Below are 26,449 nucleotides of genomic sequence, written 5' to 3'. Positions count from 1 at the left end.
TGTGTGTGTGTGTGTGTGTGTGTGTGTGTGTGTGTGTGTGTGTGTGATTCTGTAACAATTTAATTCTTCATGGATGGAAACAAAAATCTATATATATTTTTACCCATATTCATATGCCTGGTCTCTTGGATTTCATTACTTCTTTTATTATATTCCTGCAGCGACAGCCATGGGATATTGGTGAGTGGAGGGTGGCCACTGAAATGGAAAGAGAGACTCATCTCAACTTCAGTCTTCTCTTCACCAACACTTCAACTACAATCACATAAAAGAAAAATAAATGATCCTTGATATTCAGCTAAAATAGATTATCTTATAATAATTAAAAATCCTTACAAGCAAGTAAAACATGTTAAAATGAATATTTTTTAAAAGCTTAAGGTTGTGAAGTCTTGAGCTTTCTTCTTTTCTGCATATAATTGAAAAAGTAATTAATACTGATTAAATACAGAGACAAATGGAGAAAAACATTTTTGAACTTTAAATTCTTATCTTTCTGAAGACTTTTATTAAATATCTATAATTACAGTAATATAAGCGGGCTAAAGTTATTTATACTCTTAGAGTATCTAACTTCAAATTTTTAATGTAAAAAAGTTAGAGCAATAATGAATAGGGTGATCTGGCTCCAATGCTCTTATAAATACCTTTAATAAAATTTTCATCAGTTGCTAAATTGACAGGTCTGAATTTCCCATGCTTCCCTGTTTTTACGTTTCTTGACAAATAAAGCTAGTTTAAATCTCTTCCTGCAGCATTGTACCCCAAGTTATTTTCTTTCCTCTCTTCCTTCATGCGTCTTATCAAGGCAGATGTTATCCAGGCAGGTGAAATTAAGAGTAGAGGCAGTTGTCCATATAATTCAGCAAACCTGATGTGAAGTAAAAGAGATTTAAAGAGACAGAACCACCCATACTAGCCACCTGTGTCTACCAGAATCACCAAATAATTGTTCAACTTTTCACTTCATTTTGGCATGATAGCTAGAGATGGAGTGAACCTATGGGAACAAGTAGATTGTTGTACAGAAGCAAAGATAATCTTTTAGGATCAATATGTTATACCTTCTGTAAGGGGAAATCATGACTCACTAATTTGGGTATGTGATCTGGGAATGTAATGAGTCCGTGAACAAAGAAGAATCCGTAAAGAGCATTTGTTTAGACTTAAAATGCCTTGCATTTGCAGAAGCCCAAAAGTGGATTAACAGGAGATACAAACAAATAGCTAAATTGTAATTAGATTGGGGGAAAAAAGGTTGAGCATAGAGAAATTTTGTTAGAGAATGGGCAAGGATAACAGTGGGAAAAGGTGAATAGATAAGTTGGCATTTCATCAATTAGAAAAATGGCAATTAAGGGTCAGGGCTGGAGCCATTGTGATTCTACATTTATTTGGTACTCTAGAAGGTTTTGCTAATTAAAGTAAGTTTTTTTTTTTTCAGTTACAAAAATGTCAAACTAAGGAGGACAAGACTTGATGTATGGATAGAGAAGTGGTTAAGTAGTAATCATGGCTTTGTGAGGAGTTGGGAGAGTTCTGTGTCCTACTCTCATAAACAAGGACTTTGAACTGGAAGTGATAACTCATAAAACAGGACCTAGGAGTCTGGGATCCAACTGTGGGTTCGTAAGTCAGATGACCTTGTCAAACAAATGTTGGCCATTAAACTGTAGTGGTCACATTAGCCCACTCTTACGTATCACAGTAAGTCCTGTGGGCAAGTGTAGCCTTTGTTTTTCAAGATACGCATATTAGCATAGCAAGAGATGAAGCAGTTATGTGAAGATTTCAAGATTTTTCAGTCTGGAGTGACAAGAGTATAGTGATAACTATTAAAATTTGCAAAAATCCAGAAGTGTTTGGAAAATTGCATAACATGTTCTGGAATACTAGACCAATAACCACTCCCAAAACTTTAGAAGATGCCATTTCAGTATCAGTGATAAGAAGAAGCACATGAAGGAATTTTTTTTCAGGGGCTGTAACAGCTGTATATGAAAATAAATTCAAGAAAGATTTCTATAAAGACATGGTCTGTGTGGGCATTTGGAATACATTTGTATCCATTACCAATTTATATCCTTAAACTACATCCTACCACAGTAATTTACATGATGCTACTGTCAGGCAAAGAATATTGGAGCCACTGGATGCCAACTTAGTCTGAGGTGCCACTTCTTTTATGTTGGTTTAAATAACTTCCCCTTCATTTGTACTAAGGAATTTCATGGCCTTTTTTTTTTTTCATTTTTAATCGTTTGTCATATTAATTTCCTACATTTTAAAAATATTCATCCCTTATGCAACTCATTCCCTATGCCAGACTCCCAAAGTCTGGTCTTCCATTATCCCAAAGACAGTGCAAGAGATTGGAAAACAAATTTATATTATCCTGCATGTTTTTCAAATCTCAGGAAGCTAAAATCCAGTTTGAACTTAGAGGCTGAGTGTTCTCATGAATTCCAAAGGTGTCAGAGTAAATTTACCCTTCCGGAAGGTCATCTTCATGCCGCAGCCAAAAGTTACCCAATGGTTGTGAACAAATAACCGGTATAATCATTTTTTACTACTTGGAGAAAACTGTAGGGTAAACTTAGAATGAATAACCAACATTTAATTGATGTGGCTTTGGCAACAGACTTAGCTTTTTTTAAGCTTGTTTCAGCCGTTCAGATAAAGAGAAGGATGTGCAAATAAAGAGATCTGTTTTCCCATCTGTAGTTTAAGTTTCTGCTGCCAATACCACATGTAGCTTAAAGATGTTTAGGAACCTGGAGAGACCTTCTACAAAGACTTGTTTACATGACCACTTGCATTATAGGAATGCATGCCAATTCATAAAATGGTATGAATATTGAACACCCATGAGTCACTCTTTCTGACTGAATTATGTTGGGGTCTCATTTTATGTTTGGCTGAAACTTTTATAGCTATGTGAAAGTTTTCAAAGTGAAAAAGTTTGAGTTTCAGAGTTTTCTATTTTTATAGGATTTATGAATGAGAGTTGCAGAGGGGAGAAAGGTGATTACTAGCATAATTTGTTTGAATCTGTAGGTGGGTAGATCATTGCACAGAAGCAAGTATAAGCTTTTAGGATCCATGTGCTGGAAGTTACTGAAAATCATGGTGTAGTAATCTGGGACTGTTACTTGAGAATGTCATAAGTCTGTAAACAAGGGAACATCAGCAGACATCATTTGTGTAGGCTTTTTAAAAAGCCTTTTAAGGTACTGCCTCCGACGTAGATTTCTCAAAAAAACAGACTGTCTGTTTTCTCTACATGAGGCAGATTGCAACTACCTCAAGTACATTGGTGCATATTCATCATTCATTAATGTTTTTCATGAACTAACCCCCAGGGAAATGGTTGCCAAAAGGTAACTCCTTGGGAAATAACCAGGGTAGTTGTTGAGTAAAGTGTACCCAGATGCTGCAATATAACACTAGTTGCACAAATGACAATTTGGTTTCCCTTGGATTCTATGACAGTGTATGTATTATGTACCCACAGGGGCCCTCACTTCTCCCTGACAACCAGTTATAGAAACTTATTGAGCATCTACTTTATAATGAGCACTCTGCCAGGCTTATTTAAAATGAGCTATGACTATTTAAGTCAGAATAGTTCTAAAAAGCCCTTGTTGTCCCACAGCAAACAGGTAACCAAGCAGGTCTTTGAGCTTAGTCTTTCCAACTCTGAAGCATATAGTCTTCTCACTCCATTTATCTGAATATTCAGAGTAACTTAGAACTAAAGTCAGATTTTCTTAAACCTGTCCTGTAATAATCTCTTTGGACAGATACATTAATACCAAGAGTTTTGAGGTTACAAATTCAAACCATTACAGATATGTGAAATTGGATCCATGAGAAAAGATGGAGACACTTGAATCTGCAGAAGAAAAGCTGAGAAACAAATTAGTGGCATCTCCCAAACACCCCAAATCATTGCTAATTCATATCCCACTCACTTGGAAATTTATATTAACTGAAATAGTGCTGGAAATCAACTTTTTTTCTTTGCAGCTATTTATAAAGATGATGTTGCTATGTGAACAAATATGGTATAAAACAAGTTTGGAAGAAGCATAGTTTCTATAGTTTGGATATTTTTCACCTCCAAATCTCATGTTGAATTGTGACTCCCATTGTTGGAAGCGGGACCTGGTGGGGGTGTTTGGATCATGGAAGTGGATCCCTTATGAATGACTTGGTGCCCTCCTGGAAGTAATGCGTGAGATCTCGCTGTATTGGTTCACGCGAGAGCTGTTGTTTAAAAGAGTCTGGCACTCACCCCCCTCACTCACCATGTAACACATGCCAGCTCCCCTTGCCTTCCATTATGAGTAAAAGCTACCTGAGGCCTTGCCAGAAGCTGAGCAGATGTCAGAATCATGCAGAATTATGAAATACACCTCTTTTCTTTATAAATTACTCAGTCTTAGGTACCCATTTATAGCAATGCGAAATGGACTAAGGCAATAGTCAACCAAGTTAATGGAATGATTTGCTTTAAAACAGGGCAACTCAGTGTTCTGGTTAAATGCATATAAGAAGTTCATATAATGAGTAATCTCATTCGCTCACTACAAATGGCCCCAGGAATGTGACTCTGTAGTAAGAACTTAGTTCTCACAATACTGTGGATGCTGGTGTTAAACAGGACGGCAGCATTCCACTTGGCATCTAGAATCCCTCAGGATGAGAGCCAGAGTTACTGTGCCACACCAGCTTCCTAGGCTTGGGACCTTCAGGCCCAGTGATGCTGTGCACTGGCACAGGGACTGAGGAGGATGTTAGAACAGCCTATTGTTGGCTGTCCTTTGCCTTCGTCATCCATTCTTGTCCCAAGGACTTTAAAGTACTAAGAAACCCGTCATTAAAATATTCAGGAATTCTGAATGATCTTATCTCTGTGACCATCTGAATTAATGAAGTCTGGTTTCATGTGAAAAATAACTACAGAAAAGGAAGTCAGCTGTTTGCTTTGGTTGCTAAAATCAGAGCAAAAAAAGAAGCAGATTGAGATTTCACAAGAAGAGGTTCACATCCATTAACGATGAGGAAGACTGTTCTAAAGGTTTATTGTTTTTCATTCACCTGTTCATTCATTCCACATCAGTGAGGGCTGACTATGTGTTAGGTGTGATGCTGAGCACTGGTGATAGAGTCAGATGCCTGGGGAGTGTCATTACCATTCTGTAGAATAAGAGCAATCATGGAGCAGGAGCCACTTATATGGGAGAATTGAAGAGATGAATCAAATCCAGTTATGCCTGCAGGATGCTTACAGTCTAATAACATTTTGAGAGCTGCTGCCATTTTCTGAATTATAACAGTGTGCCTGTTGCAAGCGTTGTGCCAAGCTCATCACATGCTTTGTTTCTAGTCCTCAAAGCACCCCTATAATGAAGATAGTGGGATCTAATTTGCAAATGAAGACACTAAGGCCAGATGTGGAGGCAGCTGGGGGTGGGGAGCAGCAGGGTGACACTCACTGGTGAGATGAGTGGGGATTTTCTGCCACACACCCTAAGGTAGCAACTTGAAAACCCCCAGTGGAAATGTTTCTTCAAAATTCTCTGCCACCATCCCCTGGGGAACCACACCCACTTTGGCTGCTTATGTCCCTCTCAGACACAGTAAATTTCCTCTTCACTGACGTCGGTGCCAGACAATATTCCTACCCCAAGCAGTCTTAACATTCTTCCCCCAAAAGGAGAGCCTTATAGAAAGTCCTGTATTTGCTTCTAGGAGACTGAAAAGGTCTCCTCCTCTCATACCAAACACATGCAAGGGAATGTATTCAAGGTGTCAGTAAAAGAGAATGGGGATTCCATTCTCTATGAGATTCTCTGCCATTCTGCTGCTGACTGCTCTGAATGGGTGCCAGGTGTTCCAAGATGGAGCTTGTTCAGCCCTCAGTTGACCAGTTGTCCTGGGGACTGGTGTTTTCCTCAACCAACTGTATATTTTCTTTGTGTGAGACAACTTTAATAGGACTGGGAAGTAGTGCCTTAAGTCGTCCCATGAGGTTCCTGGGACCTGATGGTGGAGGTAACTGTGAGAATTTGTTAATACCTTGAGAGACAGAGAAAAGGCACATGGAACAGTAGGAACAGGTGAGAGAGCTGACCAGAATCAGAGATGTAATTGGTGACCTTACAAGGATGAAGCCCATTGGTACATCCAACAACCCAACCCTTGAACTCATTAGCAAGGCCCTGTGGGCAACAATACTCACAGCCAGAAATGTGAACTCACATTTGTGGGGGTGTTTTTTTTGTTTTTCTTTTGTATTTTGTTTTGTTTTGTTTTGAGACGGAGTCTCGCTCTGTCGCTAGGCTGGAGTGCAGTGGGGCAATCTCGGCTCACTGCAACCTCCACCTCCCGGGTTCAGGCGATTCTCCTGCCTCAGCCTCCTGAGTAGCTGGGACTACAGGTGCACACCACCATGCCCAGCTAACTTTTTTTGTATTTTTAGTGGAGACAGGGTGTCACCATGTTGGCCAGGATGGTCTCGATCTCCTGACCTCGTGATTGACCCACCTCGGCCTCCCCAAGTGCTGGAATTACAGGCATGAGCCACCGCGCCCGGCCGTGAACTCACATTTATTGGGAGCAATACTGAATCAACTCATTGAAGATGGGAGGCAGGCTTGCCCCTTTGAACTTAGTTCCTACTGCAACCATTTAATTATTTTGTGAGTTCTTAAAATTTTCTGAGGAAAAAAAAAACTGGCTTCAGAAGTATAATATCTAACATTTGTAATTCAGGTTACAATATTTTTATGAACTGCAAGAAACTAATTGTGCCTTAAAGAAACTACATAAAGATGGTGTCAGCATTTTCAATATAAACTTCCAATTCCAAAGGTTTATGTATTCTGAAGAAATTCTCTTGCAGGGAAACTTGGCATGTGTCTGAGCCCCTGACTGTCCACACCTCACTTCATAGGGACTTACAGATGAATCATTCACATCCACTACATTTGGCATCTGCAATTTTTAGAAACAAAAATGGCCTTAATAGCGAATGGTTTCTAAGTTTAATGTCACGGCATGCAATTCTCAGGAAATCAGAGAACTCAAGAATTCCAAAAGTCCTGTTTTATAGACTCTGGTATAACAATATTGGGTGTTGAAAGGAAAGTAAAAAAATTTAAGGGGATTGATGATAGAAAATGTTGTAGTCTTCAGAAAGCCTCCAGACTTAGACCTCCTTCAACATTTTTTCTACCCCTGAATTCCTCCTCTGCCCTATTTCCTGCAACTGCTCCATGGCTTTGTGTTATAGGTTACACAAACATATATGGGCTTTGTATGTGGCACCTATTGCCAAAATGAAAAAGGCAGCCAAGATTCTCACTTTGCTTTTTGAATCTTCATTTGAGGAGACTGGATTAAGTGCTCTATGTGACTTATAATACATAGAAGAGGGAGAAAAGCCAGAAAAAACATTGCCCTTGGAAGAGTGCCTATCACCAAGCTAGAGGTGTACTAGGCCATTCTTACATTGCTATAAAGAAATACCTGAGACTAGTTAATTTATAAGAAAAGAGGTGTAACTGGCTCATGGTTCTGCAGGCTGTATAGGAAGCATGGTGCCAGCATCAGCTGCTGGTGAGGGCCTCAGGAAGCTTCCAATCATGGTGGAAGGTGAAGTAGGAGCAGGTGTCTCAAATGCAAGAGCAGGAGCAAGAGAGAAGGTAGGAGGTGCCACACACTTTTAAACAACCAGATGTCACGTGAACTCACACATCATTAAGGGGATGGCACTAAGTCATGCATGATGGATATAACCCCCAATACAAACACCTCCCATCAGCCGCCAGCTCCAACACTGGGGATTACATTTCAACATGAGATGTAGTAGGGAAGCAGATCCAAACCATATCAGGAGGCAAAGTAAACTCTACAAAAGGCCCTGGCAAGAAGTCTAAGGATTCAATCCAAGAGGGCAGAAGGAAGGGTTGCTAGGCACTTGGGATTCTCAGAACTATATAGTAAGGTTGCATAGGCATCCTGCATAGAACCAGACAACCAGCTAGATGCCAAGCATGTTGACAGTGGACTCCAGCCTCAGAATGGGGAGCCCAGGAACCAAGCTAGAATTCTGGGGCCAGCACCAATTTCAGAGGAGAAGCTGGGCACCTTGCCTGGAAGCCACAGGGCCATGCTGTAAGCCTTCTGCTCACATGACTGCCTCAATGGCTATGAAGTGAGCAGAGCCCACTTTGGGGTTTACTTGTGCTTCTGGGAGGAATCAGTATAGCTTGGTGGCTAAGAGCGTTGTCTTTGTAGTAAGGCCTAGATTCAAGTCCAGGCTTTCATTTACAGCATATGACCTTGGACAAGTTGCTTAACCTCTTTTAGCTATGATTCCTCATTTCTAAACAGCAATGATAGTTCTTGCCTTATAGGTATGTGAAGATGAAGAGATGATACAAAGAAAGCAGAACTCCTGAAAGCTGTAATAAGCACCAAACTTTTGATGACACGTCTTCTCGAAAGAAAAAACGCCCCTAATGTCCTGCCCTGCCGAGCCCTCCTTGATTCAGAGATAGGTAGTCCTGAGGATGCTGGGGTAAATTATTAGGGCAGGCAGCCTGGGGCACGTAGGGTCTGACACATCTCAGCTGCTACATCCCATGAATCTTTGATTCTCGTCTTCAAAGACTGAGTCGGTTCTGATGAAGATCTACTTACTCCTGTAAGTCTGAAATACTTCAGACTTTCAGAATTGCCCCAATTACAACACATGGACATGCTAAATCTGAAGTGTTGTATGTGTAGGGCTAAAATTAAGAAAAGACACAGAAGTCTGAATAGCAGTGTCTTCTTTTTTTTTACTCATCTGGCAGTGCCTCTCCATGCAAACAGCTGATCCTTTCTCAAAAACACCATTCTGTAACAATTAAATCCCCTTAATTGGGGAGAAAATGAAAAGAGAAGGTCATGAATAATCTGTAAGTCCAGTTGAGAATAAAGTTGACCAGGTGGAGGCCCTGAAATGAATGGGGCTAAAACTTAGCTCTTGTAATCCCGGGAAGGAAAAGCACTTCTCATGGTGTGTCTGCATGATTCAGATATCCTAGAGTCCATGACAAACATCCCATGGCATATGAGCTGGTTAAATGGCACCATAGTGGAAAAAACGGTATCTATATCTTCCTGCTAAATATCCCTGTGAAGATAGAAGCCTCTTGAGTAGGGACTTCATCTTCCTAGTACTTCCAACACCAAGCACCAAACCTCCTCGAGCCTAGAAAAGCCAACTCTGTACATATTCCCATCTCTTTATTTTTGCCTTAGTATTAGGAAATTCCCAAACTTCTGCTACTCAGCAAAGACGTTTTGAGGAGGAAGGTAGGGGAATGGGCAAATTCTGAAGTTTGGATAGTAATTGCTGAGCATGAAGTGAGATTGTATATAAAAGATACTTAAGGATAAGCTATTCACCTATCAGGTATCTACTAATATGTAATACATACACTAAACATTTTGTATGTTTTGCCATTCATTATTGATTTACTGGGCTGTCTCACAGTGCACTTAGTGTCATTCTAAATTCTAAGGATTAAATGGTGAACATACTTTAATCCTCACACTAGTCCTAAAAGGAACCTGAGACCTTGAGAGGCTAAGGCTCTTGCACAGGGGTTCAAAAAAGTAGTCATTGGCAGAGATCACACCACAAGCCTCTGTTCTTAAAGCAACAAAGAAGTGGTAGCTGTTGAGCTTTTGATACAAACATTATGTCGTAATCTATTATATTCTCCACCATGCCTAATACAGTGCTCAGTTGTTCCGCTGACCCAGTGCTAGACTTACAAGATGCTTCTAAGATGAAACCTAGGAAGTTTCATTCCAGGATTATCATACGAACAGAAGACTTTCTGGATGACATCCAGATCTTGGAAGCTGCCTCACTGGCCTTGATAAACCACACCACCATTCCAGAAATTATGTGGTAATTTTTTCAGATACTGTACTTTTCTCCATATATAAAATGTTTTGATGATGACACACAATTAACAGAATACGTCACATACATGGTGAAATCATCTTAATTTGTTCTAGAGAATAGTGGGATCCCTGGGACTGCCAAGAAATGCAAAGCATTATTGATGAGTTTTGTCACTGAATAAAGTGAGAGTGAAAGAAAGTGGCTCACAGACTTCTCAACTGGGCCGAATGAAGCCCACATGATAAGTGATGTTCTTTCTGATGGGAAAGGTACCCTTTGGGATGACCCTTCTGGCGTGTGAATTACTTGTCCCCGCAGTCAAATTAAGAGGCCAGAGATTTAGTCAGCTGCTGAATGGGTGATCATTCATACAAGAGATACACAATTACTGTTGTTAGGATGTCACTTCAATTTATGTGTTCTCATTACTCATTATTTCAGTTAATAAATTTCACCTAATTGGTTGAAGTCATATGATTCCCAGATTGAAATAAGGATGACCACAATTTGGTCTCTAATGACTATTCCTCTTCTAACTCTAAAGACCTATCCAGGATATATGTGCAAGTGACTATTGCTGCTCGTAACAGGCTGGTCTTCTTCTTATATTACATGAAGGGGATGCTTTCATGTTCAAAAAGGTCTGTTTCATGCACCTCACTGGAAATTTACTACACCACTAATACTGTTTACAAATGCTTATCATTTTTCCTTCTCTTAAATTCACCCTTCTAGGTGTCTCCTTTCCTCCAGATCATACCCCAATTTCCATGATTCTTTCATCCTTTTATGTGAGCCTTCTCTAATCCTTTCTCTCTGTCTCTCTATCTCAGAATCCAACTGCCAGATGAGAACATTGGACAGTGGGATCGGAACCTTCCCACTCCCAGACTCGGGAAATCGCTCGATGGGACGATACCTATGCCAGCCAGACTCCCCAGAGGACAGTGAGCCTCTCCTGCCTCTCCAGCCAGCCCTTCCTGCAGTTTCTTCCATGAGAGCCCAAACCCTTGAACGTGAAGTGCCTTCCTCCACAGACAGCCAGCGCCCTGCAGATAGCGCCATTGTTCATTCCACATCTGACCCCATCATGACTGCCAGAGGGTTGCGACCTCTTCAAAGCCGCCTCCCCAAACCAGCTTCCTCAGGTAAAAGGCCAGTTTCCCACCCTTAATAAGACACTTGCTGACAAAAAAAAAAAAAAAAAAAGGAAAACCTTTCACCAGGAGATAAGCAAGTCAGTGACCTGCCTGATAAAAATGTAGATATGTGAAAACTCCTTCATGTCCTTCACCAAAAAGCAAAACAATGTGTATAAGTCAATATCTACTCATAGAATTACATTGAGCAGTAACACACATATAAGGAAACTGACGTGTAAGTACTGGTCTATGGATATATGAACTGATTAAGAATAAAACCATGCAACATACACTCGTGAGGTTTTATCCTAGAAAACTTAACTCTGAATGTAGACCAATTTCAGCCCAAGATACAAATTTAACTACAATGTTGTTTTCCTTCTGACCAAAAACATACATGTTCTGATGTATTCCTATCTGGTTAAAATATATGTTGAACTATAAAAGGCATAGTTTGATAAATCAGCAGTAGATCATGCACTAATGCAGTAGAATAGAGTGAGCCTTCCCATTGAGAAGTACTGTCCTTCGTGGCAGTCAATTGAAACAAGCTTTCATGATTAAAGACAGGGCTAGGCTAAGGGTCACCGTTTTTTCATTGTTCCCTCACGATTAAAAATATTTATTGCAGCCCAGGATGACACTAAATATTTTTAACTTGTATGTCTTATGTTGCTTTTACAACATGCATAAGCATAGGAACTAAAACTTTAAATTGAACGCTTTCACTTATGAGTTGGTTAGAAAGGAGCTGCAAGTGGAGATTATACTATAGGCTTCTAAGAAATTAGAAAAGGAGACTTTTAATTATAAATCTTGGAATAAATGTGATTGGGCTATTCCCACGGCTGAGTTCTTCCTTTATATAGGAATGCCCGTTGCCACGAATGTTGCATCACAAACTTCTGCTCATTCCAAGTCAAGGCTACATTTTTAGAGGCTGTAATGCATATTATTTTTGAAATAAATGCATTGTTAATTAATGACACAGCCTCCAGAGAGTAAGGGACAAAATCTTAGTTATAGATTATGTACTCCATGCCTGAATAGTCACATGTGTGACCTCAATTCAGCGGCGGCTGCCTTAGACTCCATGATTAAACACTGTCATTATAACAAATTGAATAGAAACCACAAGTCTTGAATTGCTTCATAAGCGATCAGAAGGCGATTGTTTGGATCTTGCTGCTAATATCCACTGCACCAGGTATGCAAGGGTTCTATCTTTGTTGTTTTTGTTTTTGTTTTGAGATGGAGTCTCACACTCCGTCACCCTGGCTGGAGTACAATGGCACAATCTTGGCTCATCACAACGTCCACCCGTTGGGTTCAAGTGATTCTGTTGCCTCAGCCTCCCAATTAGCTGGAATGACAGTCATGTGCCACCATACCTAAGTTTTGTATTTTTTGTATTTTTCGTAGAGACAGGGTTTCACCATGTTGGCCAGGCTGGTCTTGAACTCCTGACCTCAGGTGATCCGCCTGCCTTGGCCTCCCAAAGTGCTGGGATTACAGTCATGAGCCACTGCACCTGGCTTTGGGTTCTATCTTAATTAAATTGTAAGGAAGAGTTGTAAAAAGATAGTATATGGTAGAGAGTGAGGTGAACACACTGCAGGATATTTTTGTCACCCATCCTGAACTTTCCTGTCCCCACATGATATCTGTGGTCCAGAGGCAGGGCCTGCTTTCCATTGCTTCTCTTTTCTGTGTCCATCTGTTATTCATGTTAAAAATTAGGGAATGAGGACTAGCTGGAACAAAAAGAAAATGAGATTATACCTCCTTTTTGAGCAGTCACTGCCTGTTTAATGTGTACATTTGAATTGGTTATTTTTCTTCTCCCCATATAAAAAATGGAAGTCACTATACAAAACTCACAGTGCTGATGAAAACACAGTTCTTAGCTTCCCCCCACAAACAAAGTGCTGTAGAGAGGCTGTCACAGCATGTCCTGCTTATAATCACTGAGGTTGGAGGATAATGACAGCAATTCTCCATTCTGGCATGACAAAGGCATACACTAGGCAGGTTAATCTACTTTCACGGGTAATGGGGAAACGCTCTTTAATTGTTCTCTGCTAATTACACCCTTGCTACTCAGTGTGGTCCATGGGCCAGCATCATTGGCATCACCTGGGAGCTTGTCAGAACTGCAGACTCAGAGCCCATCCCATACCTCCTGAATCAGCATGCGCATGAACAAAAGCTCAGCTGATCCATATGTACATTAAAGCTTCAAAAGTACTGCCCTGAGAGATGTTTAAGGGCTCCAAGCAAAGCTTCCCAAACCACACTATGCAAAATGACCTTGATAAGTCTTTTAGGAAAATCGGGGTTCCCTGTGTTTGAGGAAGCCTGCAAATTCAAATCCTTTTTTCGGAAACTATGCTATGCCCACTGGCACACTGAAGCCTCTGAGAAGTCCTCCAAAGAAGAAACTTGATTGTTGTTGGATGAATGACATTATTTAAAGAATAACTTTAGTGTTTTCTGAATGGTTTGCCTGCTGAACCCTTTCTAACCTGTGAAGTCTTTCAACATTTTGTAGAAAAGTGGTCTAAGAACAGTTTGCCTCAGGGTCTTGAAAAGGGGCTTCTTCTATAGACGTGTATACATAATTATGCAGATGTTTTGGGCAGCACAGACTACAGTGGGACAGAATGGCAGGAAGCCCAGTTTTCACTGTATTTGGACTCTTTTTATCATTTCTGAATGTCTCCCCCACCTCCTTCCCTAAACTTGGAAAAGGTTGATGGAAGCTGATATGTGATTCCACGTACGTGTCCTCATTTAGGAAAAGTCAGTCCCCAAAAGCAGAATGAAGCAGAGCCAAGGCCTCAGACATGCTCATCATTCGGATATGCTGAAGACCCAATGGCAAACCAGCCGCTTCCAGACTGGGGGAGCGAAGATGCCGCCACCGGGACCCAGGTGAGGGGTCGGGGGAAGTGAAGGGCACCATCCACCTGTTGGTGCTGATTGTAAAAAGTGCACCTTTAAAACACTTGTATGATAGATTTCATTTTAAATGAAATTTGCTATTGGTTTCCTGAATATAAACCAAGGTCTAGGGTTTGCCCTTTTCCCTGCCTTATTAAGGAATACTGTGGGTTCTTGGGACACTTTCATTCTGAAGAAATCAAAGTGCTTCTGAAATGCACCCAGATTCTTGGGTACAGATGCGCTGCCCTGATTAGATATTGTGGGACACGCATTCACTCTCCCGAGCCATGCGGGCACCGTTGAAATGATGTTTTTCCTGTTTTTTTCGTTATCTCGGTAGTTATTTTAACCTTTACTTTGTTTTTATGAAACAGGGAAAGCAGGTCTAATTCTATTGCTTTTAAGGATGGCTAATCAGAGGCTCGGTGTGGTCAAATGACTTGCTAGGATCCGTGAGCCTTGAGTTTCATTTTGCAGTGGGTTCTTCATCTGCCCTGAGATGACACACACAGAACTCCTGATGGATGGCTATGGGTGTCTGGCTCAGGGACTCCTTGCTCATCCCTACTGGGGGTTATGTGGTACCCCCTCCTGTTTACCCCTTCCAGCAGGTTACCCTGACCATGGTGAGCCTATTTGCCATTTCACCACTCGTCCTGGGGCTGGCCCACTGCAGCATCTGCCCTGGTGCCTGGTGGTGAGAAAGGTGGAGGAAGACACGTGGATTGTTTTCCAGAACTTCCTGGCCCCTCCTTGGCCTTTCCCACTTCTGCTGCCCTTGGCTTTCCCAGGTCTGGTATCAAGAGCCCTGGTTGCTATTTTTACTAGAGTTTCTGCCCAACTATGGTGATGAGATACCCAGATTCACCCACATCTGAGGTCCCCTCACTCAGTGTGGCCAAACCACCTTTCAGCCTGGAGCATCTGCCTCAGTATGGAAGGGGACCATGGAAAAGCAGAGGAGCAGATCCTCTAGGCCCACAGCCTTAATTTCCAGTGGGGAACACCGGAGTCCTACTGGACCGTGTTCAGGGTCCCAGTGAAAGTTACTGTGGAGCCAAGACTGGAACTGGGCCCTCTGAAGTCCAGGGCAGCACCTGGGATGTCTGCCTCCACAGGACATGGATCTGAGCGGCAAAGGAGGAAACCGCTGTATTCTGCCATGCCTTAAGTCAAACACAGGAGGTTAGGGCTCCTCCAGCTCTGTGCCTCCCAAACCTGAGCAGGCATCAGAACCACCTGAAGGGCTACAGTCTTGTTGCCCACATAGACTTGTGTCTGATTTGGCTTATACGGAGTGAGGTGTACACATTTCTAAGAAATCTCCAGGTGATGCTGATGCCGCTGATCCATGGGACACACTTTGCACAGAGCATTGCTGCCACTGTTCCACAGGACTCTGCACTGGCTTTGGGAGGATTGGGAAACTGGCAAATTGAGAAAATTGAGAGCTGTAAAATTGAGAAAATCATAACAGACACCCAGAGTTGGAGAGGAGAAAACCGGTTCAGGAACAACAGTTGGTGACGATGGCAAAGGAGTTTGAAAAATTCCAAGAAAGTAAAAAGGAAAAAAAAAACAGTTACTCTTGCTGACCCGGAGGGGACCTGCGCTCCTCACATAAGATACACATCCACCAATGGACATACCTCTCTAGGATTCCCTTCCTCATCATCCTGCACTAGCCCCATACACTGGAAATCCTTGAAACTCAGAACCCTGCTTTTTGACTGCCGGGTATGGAAAGTTTCAAGCAAGAATTCGCTTTCTATTTCTAGTACCTGGCACAATGCTGGTTCAGTTAGCATTTGTTGAATGGAGCTATGAAAGGATGTACCTCATCATGTCCAAACTGGACTGGGTCCTTTTGGAGCTCTGGACACAGGTTCCCCAGAACTACAGTCGGTAGACTTGTCTTTCTTCATGGACTTAGTCCTTGCTAGACTACTGGTATCTCCAGTAGTAAGCTCTCCACCCCTAGAACCTAGCATACTGCTTAGTACACAGTAGGTACTTAGTAAACACTGTTGAATGGATGGGTGATTAAGTAAATGAATGAAGGAGTCAAGGAAATGAGTGCTTGAATTTATAACCCCCGATAAGCGAGTTTACATCCTAAAATGTGTTTTTATAATCCCCAACCAAATGACACTCTTCTAAACAAACTTCAGAGACCCAGCTAATGCATCTGGATCGGAACTATCTGGCTGAGGTGGGGAATAATAGGCTCTAACAGGACATTCTACAAATGGGAACAAAAAAAAAAAGGCCCCAAATAACCTCGATTCAACAACATAGGAGTTGCACTCCTGGATCCAGTATTCTGCTTATGTGCACAAAGGGGAATACTGTTCATACAGCATCAACCGCCTCAGCAATTCCTGAATACAGCATCATTGCCACACCAGGGACATCCTTAGGGGAGGGGCCAGGTGATGTGTGCATGTGAGCAAGAAGGGAAACTGGGTCCCTCAGCCCATGAACTGTCAGCAGATTTGAGGATTACATAGGGTCAGCAGTTGCTTACTTTTCTAAAGGCTACTGTCCTTTTGGGAGCTGAAAGAAAATTATAAATTAGGCAAACATTTATTTTTTTGTTCCCAAGGTTGACTGTTTTATTACCTTCTGATACTTGGAAGGCAATGATGAGATCAGTTAAATAAATAAGCCATTAGGTTTGGAACAGCAGCTCATAATAGGCACTTGAGAAAAATAAGACCCTATAAAGAAGTGTACAAAATGCAGAGCAGGTAACCGTGGGGACCTTCCTGGGCCTGGGACGATGGCAGAGTGCCGTCGACAGCCTCATTATTGCAGGCCTATTTCTGCAGCTCCGGTAATTGAGTAGACAGCATCAGCACCTCAGGAGGCAGAAAAATCAGCAAACTACAGTTGGTCTTTAGTGGGCGGTGGGCTGGGCAGTGGGAATGGAATTCTGTGCATACATTGACAGCCAAATGTGAACTGTGTCACATGCTCACAGGATGCTCTGCCCCATTTTGATTTGTATGAATAATCTTAACAGTCTCATATTACTCATTTAGGACAAGGCACCCAGAATGTGTACATACTCTGCCAGCGGTGGCAGTAATAGTGACAGTGACCCGGACTGTGGAGATAATGGTTTTGGAGCTGGAAGGGGACAGTTAGTGAAAGCACTGAAGAGCGCTGCCCCAGGTAACAACCAGTGAACTTGCTGGCCCTGCAGGTTCCTCTCTCTGGGAAGCCGCTGATGATACCTTTCACTGTGCTCAGCCCCCACCCTCTTTGATTTTATGTTTTTTCTTCGTGCCTCTCCTGAGATCTAATTTTCTGGTACATACAGAAGATTGTCTATGCGCATCCATTTGTTTTCTAGTGTAATCTTCATGACATTGCAGTGCAGTCTGTAAGGATTTTATTTCTGAATCCAGCATCTCTAAAGCAGCCTCCAATTGAGTTATCTCAGTAATGAAGGAATGACTATAAAGATAACTTTGTTCTTAATTATATACTCTGGCAAGTTAAATCATCCAGTGAGCTGTGGATGGAGTTTTCCAGGCTCTCTGCTAACATCATGCTGTGTAGCCCTGGACCTGTTAGCTGTGCCATTATGAACAGGTCTGTTTGTGAGGTTGAAGTTCCCTCACTGTCTTTTTCTTTGAGCCAGAATTGGCAGTGGAAAAATCATTATCCCTAGGCATTTAAAACTATGTCTATTCAGATGGTACTTCCTTTCAGATACAAGAGGACAGACAAATCCCTAACACAAAATGTGATCTGGGCTCTGCTTTTCTTCTAATTCATCTGAATTGTCAGAAATATTTTAATGATGCAACGGAAAGCTATTTTTTTCCTACTAATCAACTTTTTTCTCAAATACTATTTTATAAATTATGTAATGAAAGCATCATTTTATTTTTTTAAAACAAGGTTGATATGTTTAGGAAAAAATAATCTAGCATCCGTGTGTGTTTCCAGTTTTCAGAGAATCTTGGTATTTGCATTGGGGGAAGAAAGGTTAGAGTAGCATGTAAGAAGAGCTCATTAATCTGAATCACCACTTTGTCCCTTGCTTCTTATAAGTTATCAGAAAGGTAGGATTGATGGTTGAATCATGCAAAGCTTTACCAAGAAGAAAGTGGCGAATACCGCTGATATTTTAGTTGGTTGTTTTCCCCGTTGGCTCTTTGTGGTTCACTGGTGTCCCTCTGACTGTGACAGATGAAGGGGAAGGGGAGTTCATTGTCATGGAGCTTGCCCAGTGAAGATGCCTAGGATGATGCCAGCTCCTAATCCATGTTCTTCGACTTGAGCTCATTGTGAGTCCTCAGGGAATAGCCTCACCTCACCGACCCTCAGCCACACACCCAAGAATGGTTTCCAGGGCCCCTTTCAGCTCTCAAACTTTCTCTATTCATTATTGAACAAGTATTTGTTGAAAGCTTCCTCTGAGCCAGTTTTCCAGCAGTGAGTAAATGGACATAGATCCCTGCCAGATAGTAAACAATAGATATCATAAACAAGTAAATGCATATAGTTCGTTCATAGGAGATGAGTGCTACAGAAAAGACAAAGTTAGGCAGAGAAAGGGAGAGTGAGAGTGCCGGCAGTTGGAGGAGAAGTTGAAATTGAAGTGGAATAGTCGGAAGGAGCCTCACTGAGAAAGCGACTTTTGAGCAGAGATAGCTGAAGCAGGAGAGTGAGTGAGCCAGGAAGGGCACTCCCAATAGAGGAAGTGGCCAGTGCGGTAGACTTGAGGCAGAGCATGCTCTGGAGCCCAGGAGTAGCAGGAGGCTCGCACGTTGCCGCAGAGAGAGCAACCTGATGGATGAGGCCAAATGAGAAGGGGCCAAAACCCCTGGAACCCTGTGTGCCTTTCTGAGGACTAACCTCTACTCTGAGAGACAGGGAATTTGGATGACGTAAAGCCTGGGAGTGGCATGAGGTGCAAAGTTTAAAAAGGGTGCCTCTGGCTGCTGTATTGAGAAAACTGAAGAAGCAGGATCAACTAAGAGACTGATACGGGCATCCAGGCAAGAGATGTTGATAGCTTGGACCAGGGTGGTTGCGATCCACACCGTGACCAGCACTGGCTAAGAGACCTCCCTCAATGATGGAAATGCTCTATGTCCATGCACATGGCTGCTAAGCACCTGAAGTGCAGCTAGTGCAAGTAAGAGACTGAATTTTTAAATTTAATTTGTGCTCCGGTTTTCCTAAGAGTTCTCATTTGGGCCATTCCTTCTTTTCTCTTTTATTTGAAATTTTAACTAATTTTAATGTAAATATAGTCACATGTGGCTTGCACAACACAGGGAGTGAGAATGGTCGGATTCCAAATCTAATTAAAAATACCACCCAATGGCTGGGCGCGGTGGCTTACGCCTGTAATCCCAGCACTTTGGGAGGCCGAGGCGGGTGGATCACAAGGTCAGGAGTTTGAGACCAGCTTGGCTAACACGCTGAAACCCCATCTCTACTAAAAATACAAAAAATTAGCTGGGTGTGGTAGCAGGCACCTATAGTCCCAGCTACTTGGGAGGCTGAGGCAGGAGAATGGCATGAACGTGGGAGGCGGAGGTTGCAGTGAGCCGAGATCACACCACTACACTCCAGCCTGGGCGACAGAGTGAGACTCCGTCTCAAAAAAAAAAAAAACCACCTGACTCAGACCAGGCATGGTGGCTCATGCCTGTAATTCCAGCTCTTCGGGATGGTAAGGCAAGAGAACAACTTGAGGCCAGGAGTTGAAGACCAGCCTGGGCAACATAGTGAGCACCTGTCTTTACAAAATTTAAAAAAATAATAATAAGAGACAGGTGTGGTAGCTGTGGTGGCACATACCTGTGGTTCCAGCTACTCAGGAGAGTAAGGTGGGAGGATTGCTTGAGCCCTGGAAATTGAGGCTACAATGGGCCACGGTTGCACCACTGCACTCCAGCCTGGGTGACACAGCAAGACCCCATCTCAAATCAAAAACAACAACAACAACAAAATACAATTCACTGGTATACTGGAAAAAAAGTAGGATCAAGGATGACTCCAAGCTTTGGCTCTTAGAAAGGCTGGATTTGCCCTTGCCTTCTGCCAAGTGAAATGGGAGTTCTGTGTGGACATGCTAGATTTGGGGGCCCATTAAGCCTGCAAGTAGAAGTGGTGAGTAGGTGGGAGGCTAGGAGAATCTGGGGCTCATGTAAATTTGAGTGTCATCAGCACGTCAGTCGCATTTAAAGCTGTGTATCCAAATGCGATGAGGAAGGGAGGAAGTGTAGCCCAAGAGAAGACGAGGTCCTCCCACCTTATCTCAGTCACGGGGAAGAGGAGGACCCAGTGAAGGAGGAGGAGGGCCGGGGAGTGTGGCGTCTTAGCAGCCAAGTGAGGAAGGTATGTCAAGGAGGAAACTCATGATTCTGTCTGTTGCTTGTTACCAAAAAGAGGCAAGCAATCTTCAGTTCTGTCCTGCCCCTTTCTCCACCCGTGGGGTCCCAGTGTAGACAGAAGTAGGAACGGAGGGGAAGGATGGTCTAAGTGTCCTGAAAAAGGAGACAAGATTTAAGACAAATTCGCTGACTCCAAATGAGAGAATACCTGGATACGAGTGCACTTACCTCAGGGCCCATGTTTCAGCATCATAGGCCTGTCTACATGAATTGTGACAAGGCAATCAAGAATCCACATTAGGTTGTGGCTTTGGATGACCTAATGATGAACAGTAAACTTACTGCTTGAACTTTTTTTAAATCCTTCTGCGAAATGAAGTGAGTCCCAGCCTGAATATTTTTCTCTGTCAACTCACTCTGCTCATCCTGTTTCCTCTAACCAGAGCAAACCCCTCTTTGAAAAGGAACATCTTTATTTTATTCTATTGCTTTAGCTTCTTGGGAGAAGGTGGTGAGGTCCTAGAAGCAGCACAAACAGCAAGACAGTCTTTCCCTCCACCAAGTTGCCTGCGACTTGCCTTTAAAAGAGGATGTGTTGGCAAAGATCTGTTCTCGCACACCCTGACAGCCACAGGTCAGCCCCAGCTGTGGCAGTGCTGCCAGGAAGGGAAAATGTTCTATGCAGACAGTTGGCATGGCTGTGGGTGTGTGCTGGCTTCCAATAACCCTAGGAAGGGGCATTAAAGGATGGATGCAGCACCATTAACTTCCTAAATGTTGGCAAAGTTTGTATAAAAAGAAAATAGAAACAGGAGAAAAACAATAACAGGAGGATGTGCCTTGAGTGTCTGGTGGAGATTTTATTCCCCCTAAGTCAATGTTTCCTTGCGTTCGTCACACGTGCCTGTGAAAGGGAGATTGGCCGTCACACCCCTGGAGTCCCTTCTGAAATAACAAGGTTCTTAATAGAGGTCCCCAACCTGCAGGATGGAATTCACCAGTAGATCGTGAAGCCTTACTGGATGTTTGCCAAGATAGCTGCCCTTTTCAAACACACCCCTTCTCCTTGGTTCCCTGAATTTTTTTTTTTTTTTTTCTTTTCTTTTCCAAGACGGAGTCTTGCTCTGTCACCCAGGCTGGAGTGCAGTGGCACGATCTCAGCTCACTGCAACCTCCGCCTCTTGGGTTGAAGTGATTCTCTTGCCTCAGCCTCCTAAGTAGCTGGGATTACAGGCACCCATCACCACGTCCAACTAATTTTTGTATTTTTAGTAGAGACGGGGTTTCACCATATTGGCCAGGCTGGTCTTGAACGCCTGACCTCATGATCTGCCCGCCTCAGCCTCCCAAAGTGCTGGGAACACAGGCATGAGCCACTGAGCCCAGCCTTTATTTTTTGGAGATGGAGTCTCACTGTATCATCCAGGCTGAATGGAATGCAGTGGCGCAATCTTGGCTCACTGCACCTTCCACCTCCTGGGTTCAAGCAGTTCTCCTGCTTCAGCCTCCTTAGTAGCTGAGATTACAGGCGCCTCCCACCACAACCAGCTAATTTTTGTATTTTTTTGGTAGACATGGAGTTTCCTTATGTTGGCCAGGTTGGTCTCAAACTCCTGACCTCAAGTGATCCTCCTGCCTCGGCCTCCCAAAGTGCTGGGATTACAGGCTTGAGCTACTGTGCTTGGCCAGTTCCCTGGAATGTCCCTCAGGCAGGAGAGGACATTTGATAGTGGCAGTCGGTCCTCCACAGCTTCCAGGAAGCTTACAGAGGCTGCTGCCTGTCCCCTGTGCCCTCCCACCACCCGCTCCCATTGTCCCCAGCTCCTTCCCTAGCTGCTCACCCTGCTGGTCACAGCATGACTTGGAACCCACCCTTCAAAACAGGGTGGGCTCTGGCCCCATATTCCCTGGTTTTGGGGGCCCACTTGCTTTGTTTGCATCACACTGAATGTGGCCAAAGAAGTCTACTTTCTAAAACCCTGCCTGTGGGCTAGTAACACACTGAAACAGATACACAACTTTTCTTTCAAGGTTGGTTTCTTTGGCTTCATTCTGAAAAATGTTTAGAAAGTCTAGTTGTTAGCAGTCAGTGAGGGGAGCAGGATTTAGGAGTTGGATAGGTGGCCCAGCGGGTGAAGTAGCAGACAGAAGTAATGTTGTGGCTTTGTTCACAGAACTACCCGCTCTAATTTGCCAAGTTGGGCATGACAGACATTCCCGCCCTTTTCCAGCAGGCAAGGCCTCAGAGAAGGCATGTGCAGGAGACAGCAGTGTAAAGGTGAACGAGTGAGTAAGCCAGTTGTAGGAAGGGGGAAGACCCAGTGTGGCCCCAATCTCCGGATGAAGGGAGAAAGGGGGGTCTCACCTGGACCCACTGGACCTGGCTGGTAAAAAGTAAAATAACAATCCCTAGTGAAGCCAGCTCTCCCAAGCTTCTGCTTCATCTACGTGGCTGTATGTCACCAATCACCAGACCTGCCAGATACCCCAAGAGGAAACATCCAAATGGAAACCTCTCTTTTTTTCCTCGAGAAATCTGCTCTGCCTCCCAGGTTCTCTGTCTTCACTGAATGTCTCGCTGTCCTGGTAGGAGTACAAACTATGAAGCAAGGAGTCGCCATGGACTCTTCCCCTCTCACCGTCCATGCTCTGGGCATCCCAAGGCATGCTGCCTCCCCTCTTAGAGGCTTTTCAGGTCTGCCTCTGTCCCACTCACCCCAGCACTGCCTCGACCCTGGCCCCCATCTGACTCATGCAGCCTGCTGCCTCCCTTTGTCCCTAGACCCTGTCAATTTGCTCCCAGTCTCATGCCCCTTAAATGCATCGTCCTCACTGCCACCAAAGTGCCCTCCCTGAAATGCAAAAGGCTGTCATGCTGTTCCTTTACTGGGAACTTTTCGAGGGTTGTCCATTACCTGCACAGTCCACTCTCCCAGGTACATACATCTCTCCAAAATCACCAAGTGGTACGCATTAAATATGTACAGCTTTTTGTCTGTCAATTATACACCAGTAGAGTGATTTTGAAAACAACAACTTCAAGAGCAAGGAGAGGTCCCAGTTGTCCTTTTGCCCTGGAGCTGTGCTGGTAGGATCTGAGAGCAGAACCCAGGAACCTCAGGCTTGTTGGCCTCTTAGCAGGAGCGGTAAGGCAATACAGAGTTAAATCCCCGCATTAGCATGGAAATGCACTCATCTCACAGGCCCACTTGGTTGCATCTCTTGCCTCTGCCACGTTTCTGTGGAAGCTATTCTGTGCTTATTCTTCACTGAACTCATTTGTACTCTTAATACTGCACGGCCAAATCATTCCCGTTTCAGCCTATTGGATCCAATGTAACTACTCCTACTACAGTCTATTGTTAAGGGCCAGATGTTTTTCCTCCTAAGTTTCTCTTATGTATTCCTCAGGAGAACTTTACAAATAGACATTTTGTCTTGATTTTACAGATAAGGAAACTGAGCACCACCCACCTAACAGTAACTTGCTTAAGGTTCAAAGTTAAATGTACTTAATAGAATCTAAGATGATTTGGATTCATGTGCCCTTTCAGGAAAAGGACCAAGTGCTTCCTCAGCAGTCAGACCTAGCATAAAATCTGATACTTAATGAAAATCTGCCTATCGAATAAATGAATGTCTGACTCAGAAGCCATATTTATTAATGCTGATTTAAGATATATCTGTAATAAGGGTCTGAGTTATTTCTGTTAAAATAATCCTTCTTGCACAAAATAAAGTTTAAAATATTTTAAATGACACATTTTAAATTTCGTTTTACTTAAATTTTTTTAATCCAATCACCTCCTCTTACAAGACTCACAAAGCCCACGTTGGTCTTGCTTCTCCAGCCTCACTTTTTTTCATTTCCTGGCTTATACTTTATGCGTTGTTAAGATGCCTGTCATGTCCTGAACACACAATGCTGTTGGAGGCTTCCATGCTTTTGCTTATATGATCTGGCCTCCCTGGAATGGCTTTTGTACTAACGCCCTTTCACTTAACCCCTGCTTCATCTTTAAGATTCAATTCAGACTTCACCTCCAATGGGAAGTCTTCCAGGATGCCCCTCATCAGCCACACCCAAAGCCCAGTTACTACTCCTTGTCTGTTCCCCCGTAAGACCCTGTATCTCTTTCATTTCCACTTAATATTATACCTGTTTCTTTGTACATTCAACTCCCTCATTAGTGTCAAGATTATTGGTCATTCATGCTCTGAACTTAGCAGGAGACATGGCACATCCTAGGTATTTAATAAATATGTGTCAAATAAAAATCAACCAACTCACTGCGCTGATTACGGTCTTGGGTAGCCCTTATGCTTACATTTATTATCTATTTGAGCCTTTCCTTGTCCAGAGAAAGACCGACCCAGCATGGCTACCTGCAGGGAGAAATACAATAAGGGCCTTTCTTCTTCTATGAGGACAGTGCTAGAGAAAAATGATGAATCCATTTGTCCAATTTTTTCTCAAGGATATAGACTTTTAGTTTACTCTTCAATGAGGAAACTTCGTGCAGGCTGTTGCAGGCATATCAGAATCCTTTTGTTTTGTTTTGTTTTGCTTTGTCTAAATAGTCCCACGCCTCCTGGCTTGATTCTCATCATCTTTGACCCAAATTGGGAATTATTGTCACAGAGAAACACTCTTGTTGATGAGTGTGCTCACACCCCTGTTATGAAAGAGTGAAGGTTGAAAACCTTTGCTCTTCCAATATCTGTTCTTTGAGGATCGATCTTCAAGTAGAACTGGGTAGTAGATGGGTAGCACATCCTAGTGTTAGAGGATAGAAGATTGGGAAAGTGTGAAAGCAAGAGAGAGATTTGACTTCTACACTAGTTTATTTGGTTTGTTCAGCTTCTGCTGGATCCAGGCCACTGCTATACACTAAGGAGTAGGGAAGGTTCATGGCACAGCCCTGCTCTAGGTGCTTATAATCAGACATACAGACTGAAATAGCTACTGAGAGAGAAGGTAATCCAGTACCCAAGACCATTGTTTTCTAGTCCCTAGTGCCATATTGTTAGCCACTCAGAGTAAGGAACCAGAATTCCTAGTTCTTTTTGGTTTTATAAAATTACATCTCCAAATGAAACCCCACTAGGGTCTGTAGATCACCACAACAAGGCACTCACTTTCTATCATGCCTTCTCCAGCCACATACCCTCAAAATGTAATGGTCAGGTAAAATATGCAAAACTTTGGCACTGGGGTCCCCCAGCCACTTGATGATATTCAGCTAATCAAGCCCCGATTTCCCAAACAAGAAGTGCATTTTCTTCACTTGAAGGTGATTACATTCAACAAATTCCAAAGAGCCAGGGAAGTTGAGTTAAAAACAATTGGTTTTGCAGTAATTAGAAAAACACAAGGAAATGATGACTATAGAACAATATTAAAAGGGACGCTGAGGGATAACAGCTCTAGTTCCTGGTTAATTCCTCAGCTTGGATATTTAGAGATTCACAACTAATTATGCAGAGATGATGAATTTTAAAAATGCTGCCATCCTGCCTTCTCAAGGCCAAGGACTTTGGCTATTAATAGAGCAATCAGATCTTGCTGTATTATAGAAAATTCACACAAAGTTGCATCTATTTTAAAGCATTCATCTGGCACATTACTTAAAGATGACAAATCTCTGTAATATGCAAAATCAGCATTGGGTTCAACGAAATCCAAACTCGTTATAATCACTCTAAGTTCCCCCAGAGAAATCAATTGTTTAAAATGGACACTATAGGTAAGAGTTATCTTTAGTCCTTCCTGGAACTTCTCTCTTTTTAGATCATTTTAAAGGTTTACTTTATTGTTGACAAGGCCATCCCAGCTCGAAGTGAACGGACACGTGCAATGAGACACAAGGGATCTGTCTCCCAACATTACACTTTCCTGGATGACAAATGAAAAGTTCTGACCGTGACAAGCAGGCTGCTCTGAGACCCTTGCCAGAACCAGGGGTCTCGAATTTTTCTTAGTCACCATTTATCCAACATCAGAAAATCCACAGCCCTTTTAGCCA

The 26,449-nt window shown here is 42.8% G+C and overlaps 1 protein-coding gene across 1 annotated transcript in view; it reads left to right on the top strand.

The window, feature by feature from the left end:
* Positions 1-26,449, top strand: part of NCKAP5 (NCK associated protein 5) — an 836,097-nt gene that overhangs the window by 762,959 nt on the left and 46,689 nt on the right. The window contains exons 15-17 of the mRNA XM_023195916.1: positions 10,807-11,121; positions 13,913-14,049; positions 17,106-17,238. Coding sequence (XP_023051684.1) covers positions 10,807-11,121; positions 13,913-14,049; positions 17,106-17,238 — 585 coding nt within the window. The remainder of the gene's footprint in view (positions 1-10,806; positions 11,122-13,912; positions 14,050-17,105; positions 17,239-26,449) is intronic.

This window comes from Piliocolobus tephrosceles, chromosome 11 (genome assembly GCF_002776525.5).
Source record: "Piliocolobus tephrosceles isolate RC106 chromosome 11, ASM277652v3, whole genome shotgun sequence".
In the NCBI taxonomy this organism is placed as follows: domain Eukaryota; kingdom Metazoa; phylum Chordata; class Mammalia; order Primates; family Cercopithecidae; genus Piliocolobus; species Piliocolobus tephrosceles.
This window is presented reverse-complemented; position numbering and strand designations above follow the sequence as displayed.